This window comes from Solanum dulcamara, chromosome 12, assembly GCF_947179165.1.
Source record: "Solanum dulcamara chromosome 12, daSolDulc1.2, whole genome shotgun sequence".
In the NCBI taxonomy this organism is placed as follows: Eukaryota; Viridiplantae; Streptophyta; class Magnoliopsida; order Solanales; family Solanaceae; genus Solanum; species Solanum dulcamara.
In genome coordinates, this window is record NC_077248.1 from 4470787 (window position 1) to 4489515 (window position 18729).

At 34.9% G+C, this 18729-nt stretch overlaps 1 protein-coding gene and 1 pseudogene across 3 annotated transcripts; one reads left to right on the plus strand and one right to left on the minus strand.

The window, feature by feature from the left end:
* Positions 1–916: 916 nt before the first annotated feature.
* Positions 917–4799, plus strand: LOC129876556 (uncharacterized protein At5g41620-like; annotated as a pseudogene).
* Positions 4800–5427: 628 nt separating this feature from the next.
* Positions 5428–13098, minus strand: LOC129876422 (uncharacterized). Of its 3 annotated transcripts, none has more exons than XM_055951866.1 (4): positions 12996–13098; positions 7938–8928; positions 6492–6766; positions 5428–6343 (listed from the first exon to the last, which is right to left on the minus strand). In XM_055951866.1, the coding sequence occupies exons 2-4, from the start codon at positions 8921–8923 to the stop codon at positions 5598–5600; spliced, it is 2007 nt and encodes a 668-aa protein (XP_055807841.1). In that variant the 5' UTR covers positions 8924–8928; positions 12996–13098; the 3' UTR covers positions 5428–5597. The 3 variants fall into 3 exon arrangements, with proteins under 3 accessions (XP_055807841.1, XP_055807842.1, XP_055807843.1); XM_055951867.1 differs by having other exon boundaries at positions 7938–8961; positions 12996–13068; XM_055951868.1 differs by lacking the exon at positions 12996–13098 and adding an exon at positions 12905–12995.
* Positions 13099–18729: the final 5631 nt, after the last annotated feature.

Sequence of the window (18729 nt, forward strand, 5' to 3'; positions counted from 1 at the left end):
ATATTGTCTTTAAAAATAAAAAACAAACTACTTGGAAAATGCCAAAACTATACCACGAAAAGAACCACACAAGAAGGATGTACAAGAAAAAAAAGGAAAAACACATGGTATTTGAACAACTTTACAAAATAAAATAGCTACCAATATGTAATAATTCCACCAACAGCAGAATTTTCAACTACTTAAAGTTTAACCAATAATGGAATAAATGAAAATATAAAAAATGGACAATATTCTTTACAAAGAAAAAATTGCAAAGACATAAAACGACAAGAAAAACCAACTGATCATCAAAGCACCGTACGAGACCCTCGACCTTTAAGGTGAGGTCTCATGTTTAAATTTTGTATATGGAAAAAATTATGTTAGGAATCTGTTTTGAAAAATAAGCTTTGTAATGAGTAAATTTGAATTAGTAGATTTTTAATTTGAGTATCAAATATTGAGCAGGAACTTATCTTAAAAAAATAAAAAAAAATTTAATTAATTATATATTTAAATTATGATGACGATCTATTACATATTTTTAAGGCGGCTGTTGAGGAGGAAACAGGTAAGCAGGAGACCAAAGGCAAACAAAAATAAATAGAAGAGAAACATCAGTGGTACAGTGAAGATCATCACAGATCAAAAAACCTAAAAATAATCAGAAGAAAAAAAATAAAACATTCTTCTTTTAGTCACAGCAGCAAAAAAGCTACTGTATCAGAATATTGTGATGGTAGCAAACACCAATAATTCCTTTGCACGTTCTTAGCCTCACATGCACAGTGAACTCTCCTTTTTTCCTCCACCCAAGGCTCAATTAATTTTAATTTGCATTAAATTGTTTAACATGTTATCTAATAAAAATGATTTCATATCTATAATTTGAATTTACAGTATTAGCATTTAATTTAGGATGAATGAATACTAATCAATTTACCTATAGGTACACTTATGGCTACCATGTACTAGTTACAAAAATGTATAAAGATTTGCAATCAAAAGTCAAGCTGTCAAAAATACATTGCTAATTGCTCTTCTCTATGTGCATAATCATTTCAAATCAAAATCATATCAAAAGTATAAGCAAACACAATTTTGTCTCCCTTATCACTTTGTTCCTTCTTTTCCCTTTTCCATTTTGAATGTCATTTTCACTTCTAAGTGAAAAAAATTCAATCTTTTTCCATACCCAAGTTGAAAAATCCGATCTTTTTTAGTATCCAGGAGTTTTCTGATCAAGATCTTGAAAACCCAGTTCAAATATTCCAAAATCTAGCAGTTTTTTGTATGTATTTCACTTCATATCGTACAGATTTTGCTAGAGGGGTAATTCTTGGGAAGGGAAATTGATAATGCCAAGGCAGAATCAGGCTATGGTGGAGGGTTTAGTACCCAAGATCCGTAAAAGGGGTTGTTCATCTTCTTCATCTGCATCATCAAAAGTGTACAACTACAGATTTAAACGGGCTATTCTAGTTGGGAAATCAAGAAACGGGCTCGGGCTCGGGCTTAGAGGTTCCAGATCCAGTACACCAGTGCCAAGTTGGAGGGCTACTCCATTGAGAAACGTTGTTGAGTCACCCAAACAGTCCCTTGGTGGTGGTGGTGGTGGGATATCACAGCCAGTGTCAGCTAGAAAACTTGCTGCCACGTTGTGGGAAATGAATGAAATGCCTTCACCGAGAATGACTGAGGACTTGGAGAAAAAGAAGATGATGATGAAGAAGGAGAAAATTCGGGCTGGTCATCCGAGTTCGGGCTATGTTTCGGGCTCTTTGCCTCCACATTTGTGTGATCCATCTCATAGCCCGGTTTCTGAGGTGAGCTAGTGAGCTCACTCTTTTATCTCTCTTATGTTATATGATTGAATTCTTCTTTTGGAATATGTTAGTATAATGGTCATAAACACACCTTAAGTATCCTAGTTTTTCGAGTTTCACACCTGAAATATTACTAATTATTTATCAAAAATCATCTCACTATCGGTTGTTCCCTTTTCCTACTTGAAATATCACCATTGTTCAATTGATAGTTGAGGTGTGTGTTGATAAATAGTTGGTTATAGTTCAGGTATGAAACTCGCACACCTGTTAGTTTAGGAATGAAACTCGAAAAAACAAGGAAACTTTTAGGTGTGTTTTTGACCCTTCACACTATTATTTTTTGCCAAAGTGTTGTATCTTGATGTGGGAACTATATTTTGCTGAATTCAATTTGATTAGTTTCCTGTGGTTGTTAGAAATCCAGAGAAAATGATGTTTTTGATGTTTGTATTAGTCAATTGTCAAATATTAGTATAGTTAGGTGATTCCCAAATACATTAATATATGGTTGATTGTAGCTTGTAAGGTAGAGATATAGTGAAAGTGACATTTTTTCATTCTTTTAATTGTCCTACTGATGATTTTGCTCAATCCAACAGAGAGAAAAGAAGTGGATGTTATATAGAATGAACTTTGCTTTATTGAGTATTGTTGATGAAATAGTTTACTTGACATAAACAGCTTTAACAGCAGTTTGCAAAGATTATGATATGTTTTTTGTTTTCCACTTGGAGTGTACCATACTCATTTTCTCGATGCATAATGACAAATTGGGTGATCTTAGTTACTTAAGTTCGTTGTTGGTACTTGGTAATCCATACTTGCATTGATTATGCAGAGGATGGATCGATCTGGAACAGGAAGCTATCAGAAGAGGTCATCAACAACTTCCCGTAGACCAAGGACTACGGACCATAATGTTGGAATGTTAGATTCTTTAAGCAGCGCCAGTTTTATGGAGGTGGAAACCAATTCCTTCCTGTTGATCAATTTTATTGTTCTTTATACCTCATTAGCATGCAAATTAGTTCATATTTACTTTTGGTATTAAGTCACACTCTCTGTTTCTTCGTGTTCGTGCAAGTAAAAATGGAAATCAACGGTTAGGTTGTGAAGGGATTGATTTGAAATGCATTGACTGGCTGTGAATACTTATGTTGCTAAAAAAGAGTGATGCTTTATATAACTCTGTAATGCAGCTTGAAACCAGATCTCGTGCCCAGACTCCACGGGGATCAGTGGCTGGTTTTGGAAGCCGTCTGAAGGATGTTAGTAATGCTTTGACAACATCCAAAGAGCTTCTGAAAATAATCAATCGAATTTGGGCACATGCTGATCAACCTTCATCTAGCACGTCACTTGTCTCCGCGTTACACACTGAGCTGGAAAGGGCCCGCCTGCAGGTGAACCAGCTTATTCAAGACCAGCGCTCAGATCAAAATGAGATTAATTATCTCCTTAAATGCTTTGCTGAAGAGAAAGCGGCTTGGAAAAATAAAGAGCAACAAGCAGTTGAGGCTGCAATTGAGTCCGTTGCAAATGAACTTGAGGTAGAGAGAAAGCTAAGGCGGAGATTTGAGAGCTTGAACAAAAAACTTGGCAAAGAGTTATCGGATACAAAAGCATCATTTATGAAGGCAGTGAAAGAGCTTGAAAGCGAGAAAAGAGCTAGAGAAGTAATGGAACAGGTATGCGATGAATTAGCTAGAGACATTGGTGAAGACAGAGCTGAAGCCGAAGTGATGAAGAGGGAATCTGCAAAAGTTCAAGAAGAGATTGAACAGGAAAGAGAGATGCTCCAGTTAGCTGACAGATTGCGCGAGGAAAGGGCTCACATGAAACTCTCAGAAGCCAAGAATCATTTCGAGGAAAAAAATTCTGCTATTGACAAGCTAAGGAAGCAGCTTGAAGGATTCCTGGGAAAGAAAAAGACCAAAGGTAAGGGAAACGGTTCCCTAAATTTCAGAAATAATGAAGAGATGACGGCATCCTTGAGTAAAGAAAAAGACGATGATGGAGAAGTGGAAAATGTTGCAGACTGTGGAGAAGACTCAGCAGAAAGTGATCTTCATTCAATTGAACTAAACATGGACAACTCCAATAAGAGCTATAATTGGGCTTATCCATCTAATGTAGTTCGTGAGTCAAAACGAATTTCAGTTGATGAAAGAAGAGCAAGAAACTCCATCGCTGGGCAGCCCAGAAGAAGCACTCCCATTCAAAGGAGCATTTCTGGTGGAGTTGTCGAGTATGTCAATCAAGCTGCAAATCTTCCAACCTCAGGAGATGGATTAGACAGGGAACGACTTCATGAACTCGAGAAACTAGGCCAACGATATAGTTATCTGGATGAAGCACAGAGACTTAAAGCAGTGAAGGGCCTTAAGGATCATTTATTAGCTAGTTCTGGGACAGGATCTTGCAGAGACATTTCCAGTCCCATCCGACAGTGGGAGCAACCTTGGCCTTCTAGAGATCCTTGTGCTACAATTCAGGAAAAATCGAGCATAATTCAGGGGAGTGCCACCAAATCAAGGCTAGGAGAAGGCCAAAGTATCAGAAGATCAAGACGGTGAGATTTTTTGAATGTGCGTAAGCTTGTCAAGGAGAAGGGGCCTTCTAATTATAGGAACTTGCTAAATTGGTTCCACTATAGCCTAAGTTATCTGCTCACTTAACAGTTTAAACTTCAAGAGGAGCCAAGATTGCGCGATACATTTTGACATTTCCAAAAGAGGTTAACATCTTGTTGATTACACTTCAGATGTCATTTTCAATTGTTTTCTTCTGCCAGTTTTTTTTACATGACTCCTTTTTGTTAAGGCGTGTTTGAAGTAGTCGAAATCCCTGTAGAAAGTTGTGCTAATTTTAGCAACTGCTCACTGTATAAAAGGTTCCCAGCTACTACTATAATGCTTTTCACCCTTGTACACATTTCCTCTTCTATGAAGGTACTTTTCCCTTGTAAGGTAAAAACATGCGCCTTTATGAACTGTGTCATCTTTGAGCTTTGTTAGCCAACAGTATTAAATTTGAGATAGTTGTGTACTTCAGAAATTAATAATTTAATTTAATTGAAATGAAATTACATTCGTTTAATAATATATGTAATTGCGCAAGTGATCTTTCAGATTATGAGAAAGATGTCATGACCAGGTTACTTATTGTGTTTAGTGTTCCTGTCAATTTAATAAATTTTTAAAAATAGAATTAGAAACATATAAACTGAATTTTCGTTTTACTTGTCAATTCTTTAACTCCCATCATCTTCAAATTATAGGCCCACCTTTGCTCGTTGTCACATCTTAACATGAACTTTAATTAGGCACCATTGTCTTCAAATCTTAGGTCCGCCTCTACTCATTGTCACATCTTATCGTGAACTTCAATCAAACATGGAACCTAAATAATACATGAGTCGCAATATACCACTACAACATTAACAACTTACCCATATAATCCAAGTGGGTCTAGACAGGGCAGTGTATGCCGATTTTACCCCTACCTCGGAGGTATGGCTCAAGGAGAAATGGCAATATACTATCCTCGTAAGACATTTCTCTAAGAATATCAATAGCATCGCCGTCCACAGCAAAAATAGGAGGGAAAAGACATCTGAAAGATCAAATAGACGAATACCGTTGCAATACAGCACTCATTTTGTTACATGTGGCGATGTCATTCAATATTCATCTCAATTTACAACATAGATAGACAAAATACAGTCTTAGTCCACTCAAAAGTAGATCAAAGGGAAAAAGGATTAGTCTAACATTATCGCCTAGATCACCTCGTAGCAGTTCTTGCACTCATTGATGTATGATAATTGGTGCTTCTATCTTTCCTGTAAGAAGTGTAAACATCATCATATTGATTTGGTTCGTTTGGATTAGCTGTAGCTCCAAGTCCTAATCGTCCCGACCCAGGTTTCTGTGGAATACTTCCATCAGGATAAGTCCCAGTTTCCGGGTCAACTTGAAGGTTCAGAGGTGGAGGAATGCAAGCCCCTCCCTTCCGGACAGGGGAGTCTCTCTCATAGTCATCATAATTGTTGGCTGAATCAGATTGTTTAATAGGTCCTTCTGATGGATTAACTTCTCCAATATCTCTAAAAAATTTAGACACCCTTTCAAGAATTTCAGATTCGGACACAGTGGAGGGTGGTATGGCAGTTGGGATATCCAAGGGGCTCATGGGAGAGTAAGGCACCCCACTACCAATCTGCATCTTCCTGACCATACCAGGAATAAGACCAGGAGGGAACAAGGGATACGGAGGTAGTTTCTCACCAACATTTGCAGTTGATGCTGGTGTCAGATGAGCTGCCGATTGTAGATTTGCTGGTGGAACAGAAGATGGTATAGGCATTAACCCAGGAAATCCAGTAGGCGGAACAGCACCAGCATGAAATTGCTGTGGTGCAACAGATGGTATAAGAGGAACTTGTTTGCCTTGATCAGCTAGATTTGTTAAACTTTGCTGGTCAGGCCTCCACTGAAAAGTACTCTGATTTGCTGCCTGGTGCATTAATCCTAGGAAACCACAAACAAAACCGTAAGAAATACAAACAAGAGTGTGTTTTCACATATGCAACTAACAATGCAGAATCATTTTTTTAATGAATCTCTGATATTCAACATCTTGGTACTCCTGACTCCAGTTATAAAAGCAAACAATTACCTGCAGCAGCAGAAGTATCTGGCGTGATTAATTCCTTTGGAGGAACAGAAAAATTTGCAGGGTGCCCACCTAGCATCTCTTTTTCAAGTGCACAAATAGTATCCTGATCATAAACTTCCTTCGTACCCCAAAACTGTAGAATTTTTTGAAGCCGAGATTGATTGTCTTCCTTGTTTTGAGGGTTATGGTATATCCTCGCAAGCATGGGACCCAAAACAGGCTTAAAAGCAAGTGCCTCATTGTCAAGCTCAGAAGGATTGATTCGTCGCTGCAAGCTGCACAATTCAGAAAATAAAAGGAGAATATAGTTGAGTATCATTTCTTAGTAGGGGTTACCAAAAGAGAGAGTGAGAGGATCAAGTGTGTATTAAACCCAATAGTTTTATTGATAAAGTAAAAAATGTAGGAATATTTTTAGAACCTCCCGTCAGGTTTGGCTTTGGAGCACTTACCTCCCTTGTGATTGACGATATTATGTTTATTTCCCTTAATTTTGATTTCTTTGTAACATTCTTTTAATAGATTTTATAATTAACGTCAAAAATTGTGATAAGATTAATTTACCCTTTCTGATATACTCTGTTTTATTAATTGAATAAACTATTTGGGCAAAAAAAGCGCCCATATAAAGAAGCATACCAAAAGGTAGAAAACCTAAAAAACGATATGGTTTTCTTCGAACAAAACCCAATCTTCTATACATAAAGAGAACAGTTCAGAAAGACAAAAGTAAATTGTGCTCCAAAGCTAACGAACACTGAATACATCAAAATAAATGATGCCTATAGGCTACTCCTCATAAAGAAAAGTGATGTCTATAGGCTACTTTCTCATAGGGTTCTTATGTGCACCCACCACTACAACTGCTACCTCCACCTTCAAACTGGATGTCGTCCACTCAGAGTTCATTAGTTCTTGTTGACATCAAATTACAAATGTTGGCAAGATTTCTACCATCTAACAAACCCCAACTGCCCATGCTACCACCTTTGAACCAATATACAACCAGCAGTAACAAATTTCTACAAGCAAAGACCAAGCATTTCATCCTAAACACCAGTATGCACCATCTCCACTCTATTGCACTACTTCAACAGGTTGTTGCTAAAAATATTATTCAAAAAAATGGCAAAGAGATTTAAAGGTTGGCACAGAGCAAGGCATTAATCACAAGAATTAGCCCGCAAGAATCTGTGATGGTCCCTATTCATTTTGACAATCAAGAGTAATTTCAGTGTGTCTTCTTTTTATTACAATTTACAAGACAAACTTTATTTATGTTAGCTAATATGAGAAAGTCAATAACATGCACCAAAGAAGCAATAAGAAATATTTTGCACTTGAAGTTTAACAAGAAAAAGGAAAGCATAGACAAAAAGTTAAGGAGAACTCAGAGTATCTAGGAGTTTGCAGTAAATCATTAAGTACCAAGATATCAAATGTTACCTATCAAATAAGATGTCATTGGCAAGATAGACTATATGCAGTTGCCTCTCCGAATCATCTATGGAAAACACCCTGTCTCTGAGCGCCTCAGCCAAAGCAGGTACAAATGGAGATCTCTGCATAAACCAACTCTTGGCACCTTTAATTGACTCTTTCGTACCAGTAAGATTATTTATAACATTACCTAGCTCCATCTCTACATCTGATGGAAGAGGCCTAGATAGACCTTTGAAAGACCCATATGAATGATCATAATCTGCTCGGCTAAAAGGCTGAGAATGGTGCTGATCATAAAATGGCGGGAAAGGAGGTCGATGCAAATGGGATGGACCTAACATTGCAGCAGAAGCATTGGAGGCATTATATGGAGTTAAGGGTGACGGACTCATCATAGGATTTGGTGGATGCATCATAGGCAAAGAAGAGGATGGGAAAGGAGGATTGAAGGCCCCACCAGGGGGCCGAGTGGACATCCAAAGCTTATAGCGATAGTAATAATGACCTTCACCACCAAAGAGGAAACTGTAAGCTGGATTGTCTTGCTGCTTTTCACGGATCATGGCTTCAAAATCAGGACCATTCTTGACAGCATATTCAATTAATTTATCAATACGCTTTTGGAGTTCAGGATCAGATGGTGGAGGGGAAGGAGGTGGGGGAGAATCATACGGATTGAAGAAAGGTGATGAAGCAAGGTGAGGAGGCATGTGTGGTGGAAAAGCAGGAGGTGGTTGTTGTTGCTGCTGAAGGTGAAGAAGATGTGGAGGGGGTGTATGCGGATGGAGTGGTGGTTGCTGCATAGGGTGAGGGTAAGGGAACTGTTGAAGAGAAGAATGCGGGGCTAGAAATGGAGGACCATGAATTGGAGGAAATTGTTGATGTTGGGGATGAAAACCAAACTGTTGCTGCTGTTGAGTGTTAGCTGCTTGGTGCTGCTGTTGAGCAAACGCCATAGCAGCTGCATAATCAGGAGCTTGTCGATCCATCAGTACTAACAAGAATTAGCAGGACATGAATATTAGAGCTGTGCAGAAGTCCCGGATTAAAACATAATCAGCTAAACAAAAAATTATATAAAAACCAAACTTGACTCTAGCCGACGAAAATGAAGAGATGGAAAAGGTACATAAAAATGAACAAAGAGATACATCAAAAAGAGAGCAGTAAAAAATCCTTTCCAATATTATAGAATGTGCAGAATATTATTTTTTTCTAATTTAGCTTAAGCGATAATACAATACATGCTTAATGTTTGTTATTTTTCGAAGTAAGGATACATTTTAATAAAGACGAGCAGCTCAAACCACTTCATACTACCTCATATTAGTCTAAACCTCAGACAGAGAGGGGGAAAAAGGTTTTGACAATATTCAACCTGATAAGAGAAACACCCAGAAAGAGAATACTCGGTCATTCACCAAGCAGAAAAAGAGGTGTCTTCTCCTGTGGATCAGGACCAAATTATGGAAATGGGAAATTACAAATGTTTCACTTATTCAAAAATCCTTGCTAAAATGATCGCAGACAAGCTGAGGAAAACTTCACAGCTGCAGAAACTACAAAATTTCCAGCATATATGGTTTCAAAGTTTAAAGACACACAACTTTAAGTACTTATTTTCATCTTCACACAGGATTCTTCTGTAGTTCAAAGAAAGAAGCATTTTATGCTGGACAGTTAATCATTTATTTGTTATTATATTTAAGCACTGAAAAGCTTAATGTGTCTTGAATCCTAATTATTGGTGAACAGCTGCGCCCTTGTAAATTTCTACATTGAAAAAGCTAGCTCTCGAAAAAAATATTTTTTTGTGGCAACTTAACCCTTGAACTTTTACAAACAAGAAATTGCTCTTCTAAGGTTTATGTACTAGAGTTTTCATTCATAGACAGCATAGGAATATGACACAAACCCTTCTTTCTTTATTTTTCATCTTCTACTTCCTCCTTCAAAAGTCACGGACACCCTTGGCTTCCTTCTTCCTTTTTACTTATTCTCTCGTTGTTGGTAAGCAAAAGCAGGGCTAATTTTACGACAGAGGCATTGGCCCTTTCCAGTAAACAAATGATGGCATCACTCCTCTCAATTGGCATCCCACAACGGCTTGGCCAATTCAGTTCATGCATTCACTTATGCTGCATCACCTGATTGCCCCTACTTGGGTTATAAGCCCATTATATGGCCCAATTTACCATTCTTCTTCTGTCTTCTTATTCTACTTCTCCCTCCCTTTCTTATTCTTCAAAACCCATCAAAGGACATATCCCAGTCAATTTCATTAAGAAAAAAATGTTACACCAGTCAAACCCCCACCACCCCTAGAAGAGTTGTGTCACCCCAAAATTTGGTTTTAATACACCACTTCGATCCCAGCCCCAAGCACTCCCCTCCATGTTGGTGTCAACTGTGCTCTAAAATCTAAAGCCCCTGCTAAAGTTCCCTCCCTCCAAGTCAGACTGGAGCAGAGGCTCACTTATTTTCTCATTCTTCTATCTTCCATTTAAGTCTTCCCTTTCTTCTATCCTATTTATTCTTCTTTTCTAGTTCCTTGAGTCATCTTGAAATTGCTCTATTCCTTCTATTTCAATTATACTGTGTTGACTCTATGCATTATTGCATTTACACATAGCACACATAAATATTTCCAAGTTACTCTTTCAATGAAAATTAACTATGCTACACGGATTCAAGTATGAATATAGGTACAACCGTACAGGTATAAATCTAAACCTCCTGCCATCAAATTTTGGCAAGTCTGTAGTGTATTTTCAAGGATCTTCAGTACGTACACTTATCCATGGTACACCTGTCTCATGGAGGTATGTCAAGTTTAACATGAAAACTCCTAAATGAGAACTTTCAAAAGTTCCCATTTTCACAGGTATGAAAGCTCATGGCTCTTGATGCACTTTTTCCCTTATTCTAATAGCCAATTAAGTTACTCCTTAACAAAAACATGTATATTGACATTAAAAATAGGTCAAAACTGCACTTAAGAAATGTAGACATAAATTTAAGCAAGTGTCGACATATAATCAACTTAAAATGGCAAATTTGCAAGGATCTCTTATATTTTATTCATATAAGCGCAGTTCTTTGTAAATCTTAAGGGCTTTCATGAAATGTAGCTCAAGCTAAGACTACAAAGTACAAACCAATCATGAAGACTCAACTAGTTTATTAAATCCATCATGATGGCGGAGCCAGCAAGACATACCCCCAAAATGTAAAAAGAAAAAGATCTCACTGGCCTTTACAATGAACTTTGCCATTTTGTTAGAATTATAATGCTTTATTGAACATGTTTGCATATGTCGCACAAAATTAATGAAATATAAGAATACCCTCAACAATTACTAACAATCAATTTCTCCAACATCCAAGTGATACCAACTAGGATTGACACTTAAATGACTTCCGTCATAACAAACACACTTAGTTGTTATTTAACACTCGCATTGATCGTGTCCTCTTACATAATAAGCTGCTAAGCTTAACCCAAGGGTTTGTGTCAATGCACTGATTTGAGTTTTAACAAAATCCTTACAAATGTAATTTTCAAATGCTTAGGTTTGGAATGTTCAGAATAAAATCACTTGAGCCTCACCCCAACAGTAAGGGTGCGGCTTAGTTCAACTAACACAGAAAAGATACAGTTCACTCAACGATTGTCTTTGGGTTCCGAACTCCATATGGTAACGAGCTTGTTTATTACTCCCTCCATTTCAATTTATTTGTTTTACTTTCCATTTTAGTCTGTTCCAAAAAGACTGTCTATTTTTTTTTAGCAACACTTTAATTTCAACTTTCCACATGATATATTTAAGACTACAATATTAAATGGCATTTTGCTACATCTACGTATATTTAATTTAAGACTACAAGACTAAAAACTCTGTGGCAAGTCAAAACCAGATAAACAAATTCAAACGGGGGAGTAAAAGGATTTGGTAAATGGCTTAAAAATTATAATGATACACATTCCATCTTTTTTATGGTCTTACTGTTGTTTTCCTTTTCCTACTGTAGAAAAATTCAGAAATTGATTACTAAAATACGTTGTACAATATTAATACACAACAACTTTGGAGCCATTATCAAATTGATAAGCGAAAAAAACAATCATCCGTGCTAGTAAAAAGAACAAACAACAACAATATACCCAGTGAAATCCCACTAGTGGGGTTTGGGGAGGGTAAAGTGTACGCAGACCTTACCACTACCTTATGGAGGTAGAGAGGCTGTTTCCGAAAGACCCTCGGCTCAAATGTATCAACCCCAAGTAAGAGGAAAGCAATAGATATAGCATAACAGCTAAAACGAAGAGCAAAGTAAATTCTACACTATACAAACAATAACAGTAGCAAAATAATGTGATAATCGAAAAGCAACAACAACAACACAACTATAAAGGAACGAATAGTCTTATGAACAACCTTAAACCTTCCTAAACCTACTAGCCTTCTACCCATACACGACCTAGACAGGTGTAAGGTCAATTTTGATAACAATTATGTGCTATTGCGGTTTTCATGTCATTGGCATCTAATAATTGATTTTTTGTTAAGTATTGGCCTCATTAATCATTCAACTGAAGTTAAGAGAAGACAATAGATCAAGGTTTCCGTCTTCTTCCTAAAGAGAAGGTCGAAAAGTACTATAAGACAAGTCATAAATTTATGGTCAAGCTCTTCTAGATCACGAGTGATGCAAGCTTTGTGATTCACTGCCTAATCTTTTCTAAACTACTGTCTACCTTATCAGGAACAGTGTTTATATTGCTAATCCAACAATAGCGGGTGAAATATAATTAGTGTAAATGCCACAATGCATCACTTGGTTCAGCTTCCGATCAACGAATTTCGGAAGAGTACGAAATTAATAGTAAGCAACAGATAGGGTAAAAGGTACTGACTAAAATACATAGGATAAAAGACAATCACAAACAGTGTAGCATGAAAAATTACCGCACAGAAAGTACCATACAAGCCCTTGGGACACTTCCTTCCAGTTATTGTGCTAGTAAAAAGAATCATATGGAAATTAGAAGGAACTTACGACTCAATTTCGTCGCCGGCAGACGGAGTTCGCAGCTCAGGGAAATGGTGGCAACGTAGACGAAGAAACTGAAATTGCAATTTGGATCATTTGGAGCCCATTTGTTCAGCAAGAAGGAAACTTGGGCCTGGGAATTTGAGATCCACGAGTCCTTCCTTCCAATAGGCCCAACTATTTTTTTAATGGGCTCAGCTCATGGATATCCGGCAAAAGCATGGTCCGATTAAGTGGTGTTTGAATTAACTTATTTTAAATAGCTTTCGGCTTTTTAAGTTATTTTCTCTTAGGCGGTAAATTACCCTTTTACACATATTCCCCTAATATATTTACTTTTATTCTCATATACATCAAAAAATTTCCAAATTCCCTCTTTTTCCTTTCTCTCTCTATACCTCACTGATACATCCGCTTCTTCCTTCATCCTTGCCCTAATTTGCTCTAGTTAATTTGTTATTCTTCAACTGTTAATCAATTTCAAGGTTCCAAATAAGGTATATTTCAATCTTCCCTTATATGGAATTTTACTTCATCCTCATTCAATCTGATTTCTCCTAAAATTTGTATATTTTGATTTCTTCTGAAAATCTTTGAAAAATCTTCTAAATTTTTATCATTTGCTTTCTTCTGTAAATCTTTCTATTTTTGTTTCTCATACCTTCAATGATACATATGGAATCCGTTCATGGTCTCAAACAGTCCAATAAAAATCAACGAATTCTTGTTTCTCCTGGTTCTGATTCGTCTTGGGAAGGTTACGACGAAGTTAGATCCAAACATCGTAACGATCCAGCAGTGATGAATAAGCTACGTGAGAAATTGAAGTCGAAAGCTACAGTTAAACATGCACCCAAAGAAATAGACAACAAGATTGAAGGGGTTACAACATGCCCTAATCTCCCAAAGGTATGTGTTCAATTAAGTTTTTGTTTTAGAATGAAAATTTTGTGAAGGTTTTAATGATTCTGATACATATCATTTATGTATCAGATACATAATGTCTTTTTAAAAGGAATTTTTTTTGAAGATTTTCTATTTCTGATACATCATGTTTAAGTGTCAGTTTCTGTTGTTTTAATTTTTAATGATTCTGATACATATACATTTATGTATCAGATACATAATGTCTTTTTCAAATGTAATTTTTTGGAGATTTACTATTTCTGATACATCATATTTAAGTGTCATTTTATGTTGTTTCAAGTTTTAATGAAGCTGATACATATCATTTATGTATCAGATACATAATGTCTTTTTCAAATGCAATTATTTGAGATTTACTATTTCTGATACATTATGTTTAAGTCTCAGTTTCTGTTATTTCAAGTTTAATGATTCTGATACATCTACATTTATGTATCAGATACATAATGTCTGTTTCAAATGCAATTTTTTGAGAATTACTATTTCTGATACATCATCTTTAAGTCTCAGTATTTGTTATTTCAAGTTTTAATGATTCTGATACATATACATTTATGTATCAGATACATAATATTTTTTCAAATACAATTTTTTGGAGATTTACCATTTCTGATACATCATGTGTAAGTGTCATTTTTTGATGTTTCAAGTTTTAATGATTCTGATACTTCTACATTTATGTATCAGAATATAATATATAACTGTTTCTGATACATCTTCTGTATGTATCAGAATCTCATCTCATGGATCAGATATTTTAATGCATATGATACATCGTATTTATGTATAAAGTTCAAGTTGTATTTAACCATTTTCATGCCAATGCAGGGAATGAAATACGTCATCAAGAAGATCCCGTCCCACCCATTGAGATTCGGAACGGCATATAGGGCTAATTTTCTTGATGATTTTGAATCATCAATAGGTGAAGAAGGTATAAAGTTATTTAAGATGGAATTTCTATTCCAAATACTGGACTACATGTCGAATTCTTCCGTTCAAGATATGCCACACTATTGTGGAATTTTGGTTGTCGAAAGGCCAAGGATGGTTATGTTAGCGATACCGAAGATCCTAAAAAATCTAAGAGAGATTTCATATCTTCTAGTCAAGGAGAACCGATGGACGTCGAGTAGTTTTTTTTTTTTGAATTTTGTATTAGAAGAATGTACAATTACCAGACTTTTAAGTTTTTCTCATGTATGAAACTCTAATATAAGATGAAAGTTTATATATCATATTATCAAGCATCAAACTTGACTGCTTCTTGATTCTGATACATACTATTAATGTATCATATTCTAATGTATAAAACTTGACTGCTTCTGATACATATTGTTAATGTATCATATTCTAATGTATAAAACTTGACTGCTTCTGATATATACTGTTAATGTATCATATTCTAATTTATCAAACTTGATTGTTTCTGATACATACTGTTAATGTATCAGATTCTAATTTATCAAACTTGAATTCTTCTGATATTGTATATGTATCAGCATCTCATGTATCAAGATTTAGTGATTCTGATACATCTTATTTATGTATCAGAATCTCATTTATCAGATTTAATGAATCTGATTCATCTTGATTATATATCAGATTATCATGTATCAATATTTAATGTTTCTAATACATCTTGTCTATGTATCAACACCTCACGTACCAACCTTTAATGTGTCTGATACATCTTGTTTATGTATTAAAATTCTCATGTATCAAAATATAATGATTCTGATACATCATGTTTATGTATCAGATTCTGATACATCTCATGATTCTGATTGAATTTTTTTTCGCACTGATGCTCTGTTTTTAGAATTTTTCTTGATCTTCATAACTATTTTATTCTTAAAAGGATTCTTTACCTTATTTAGCACTTTAATTGATTGAAACAATCAATCATAACTTAAATTACGTTACTATCCATAAATAACTCACAAGCATTAATTATTTTACACCCAAAAACTGATGTATCAGGAAGGTGAGTAATGTATCAGAAATTTGAAAAAAAAAAGGGAAATCGGGTAATTTAAGAAAAATAAGGGATGCATTGTAATTGAGCTTTTTCACTATGGGATTTAGGTAAAGTTTACCACTTTCTTTTAGGTTAAAAAATTACCAAAAAAGCCAAAATTCAAAAGTTTGTGTTCCAACTTATAACTTTTAGCTTTTAGCTTAAGCCACTTAAGAAATGTCAATTCAAACGCCCCTTAAATCTGAATTTTATAGTGAAAGTACCTTATTAAGGAGACTTCATAGCCATGGATTGGATTAAAAAGTACCTATCATTCCATCACAGCCCTTGACAGTTACAAAATAGTTATTGTGTTTCGCTGCTTGAGAGTCAAATTACGTTAACAATGAGCAATATTTTAAGATATTTTTTATCATGTTAATATGAGAAAAAATGCAAGTTATCGTACTTTTCATATAATTTTTCTATTACCTGGATTTTAGTTTTAAAATCTGAATTAATCTAATGCAATTCAATTCCAAAAATTAGTCAAATGACTCGTAAAAGACAAAACATGACAATTATTTTAGGGTGAAAGGAGTATATATTAATAATAATAAAAAAAAAGATCATTATTCTAATAGTTGAAAAGTTAGTTTAGCATTAAGGTTTGAAAGCTGAGTGCGTAACTTTAGAAATTGTGAAAACGTGATAAAAATAGAATGATGTATGAAACAAGTCAAAATGGAAGGAGCATCATGTAGATTGAAGTGATATGTGAAACATTTTGTAGAAAATAGCCGTCTTTTGTTGAACTCTCTTTTTTCCATTCAAAGTTAGGCATACAAAGAATATCGTGACATGTTGTTTTGATGTTTGTTTTTCTTTCGAATTTTTCCACTTTGGTTGGTGACTGAACGATCCAATTCAGCAAAAATGTTTGAATAAGAAAAACTAAAGCCCAAAGTCGGCATGTAATTTGACATCTTGAAGACCCTTGGTAATTACTCTATAGCAAAGTCACTGACATGCGTTGTGATATGATAGTTAAAGTCCATTTTTAATTAGAAATATCGAATTTAAGCCTTAAAAATAAATATAAAAAATTATATTGAGAGTGTTATTGCTACTAAAAATGGTCATGCAACGCGTGATCGTGATAAAGTCGGATTCGTATGCAAATACTAGACACCATGTGAAAAAAACTTTTAAAAACAAGTAGTAGTTATCAACTTGATGGGGACGTTACTATCATTTAAAAGAGGCATGCAAAACTGTGCATACCCTTAAATTTCACCTCTGTAGAAGTCATGGGCCTCGTAAGGGACCACTCTTATAATAGATTATCAATAATAATCTATAAATTTCACTCGTGTATATCACCCTTTTATGAGATGATTTATAGTCATATAAATACCTATGAATTACTTTAAAATCACAAGTTTTAAAGATCTTCATTTTATTGTTAAACTGCAAGTCCAATCAAACACTATTACATAAATTGAAACCGTGAACAAGTGTTTATTTAGATAGACCTTTTAATTCAAAATGTGAAAATAATAATTGAATATAAGCCCCCTTGTTCTTTTCACTGAACTACTTTTTCTTCATTCTTGATACTTTCGGAGTATATATATATATACTCTGATGATATTTATATATATATTTTGATAGTATCTATATAGTCTGATGGTATTAAACAATAATTGTATAGTGTTTTCACTAAAATACTGCATGTTATATATATACTCTAATGATATCAATGAGTAACTGAGTAGTGTTCTCTACTTCTCTTTGTGTAACGACCCATTAGGACGTTTTGAGAACTAGAGCTTTTTATTTCATAAAAGACTCATTCCGTAAATTTTTAATAGATATTTTGGACTAATCGGTGAATAGAGTTATTTAGTTGAGGGGTAAAGTGGTAATTTACTTAATATCATATACCACTTATTCCATATATATTAAATTAAGTTATTGGGTTTGTGACTTTTAATACATAATTAATTTAGAAAAGGAAAAAAACAGGGTAGAAACTTGCCTTCGCGGACGACTTCGAGAAGAGAACGTCGTAGTTCAGTGTTCAGGTAAAATCATCACTCGCCTATCCTTTCTTTACGAACATAGATGATCATATTGGTGTGATTATTATAATGGTGGTGAGAAAGAAAGAAAATCAAATTGAAATGTCTTGCTGTTGCAATCTGAGTTCATATTGTTGTGACAATTTTGATGGTTAATCATTAATTAATGATGCGAATGATTGAGGCTAATAATTGAATAATAGTTGTTTGGAAGTAATATAGAGAAGTATGGGATGAATGAATTGAGTTTGTGTTGTCCAGCGAACTGATGTAGTAGTTTGTAATTCGGCTTTGATAAAAAAAATTAATTTCTTACAATTATTATATTTTAATTCAAGTTTTGATAAATTGAGATAGGTAATTAAATATTAAGTGTATTGTATTATATGAATACCGTTAAAGTTATGATATTGGAGGAATTGAGACTTAACCTTAGGCTTGGACTTTAGAAAATTGATTATAGTAATATGGGTGTCTACGGACTCGTTTAATTGAGAATATTGTATACTTGATAGATTGAAAATGTGAGGCATTGAAGAAAGGAAAGGCATTGGTGGATTAGCTTGCTTTATTTCGGTTCTTCGATTGAGGTAGGTTATGGTTTATTCTATATCATAGATAGACCTTAATAGTGATTGATAGTCATTGAGTAATGTGTGAAGCTTAATATGCATTTAATTGTTGTGGTTTGGATGGTTGATATATTGTTGTGATTGGTCTGCAATCCCAAGACCGTGAAATCCACAATCTTGAACTTGCCCTATCAAAA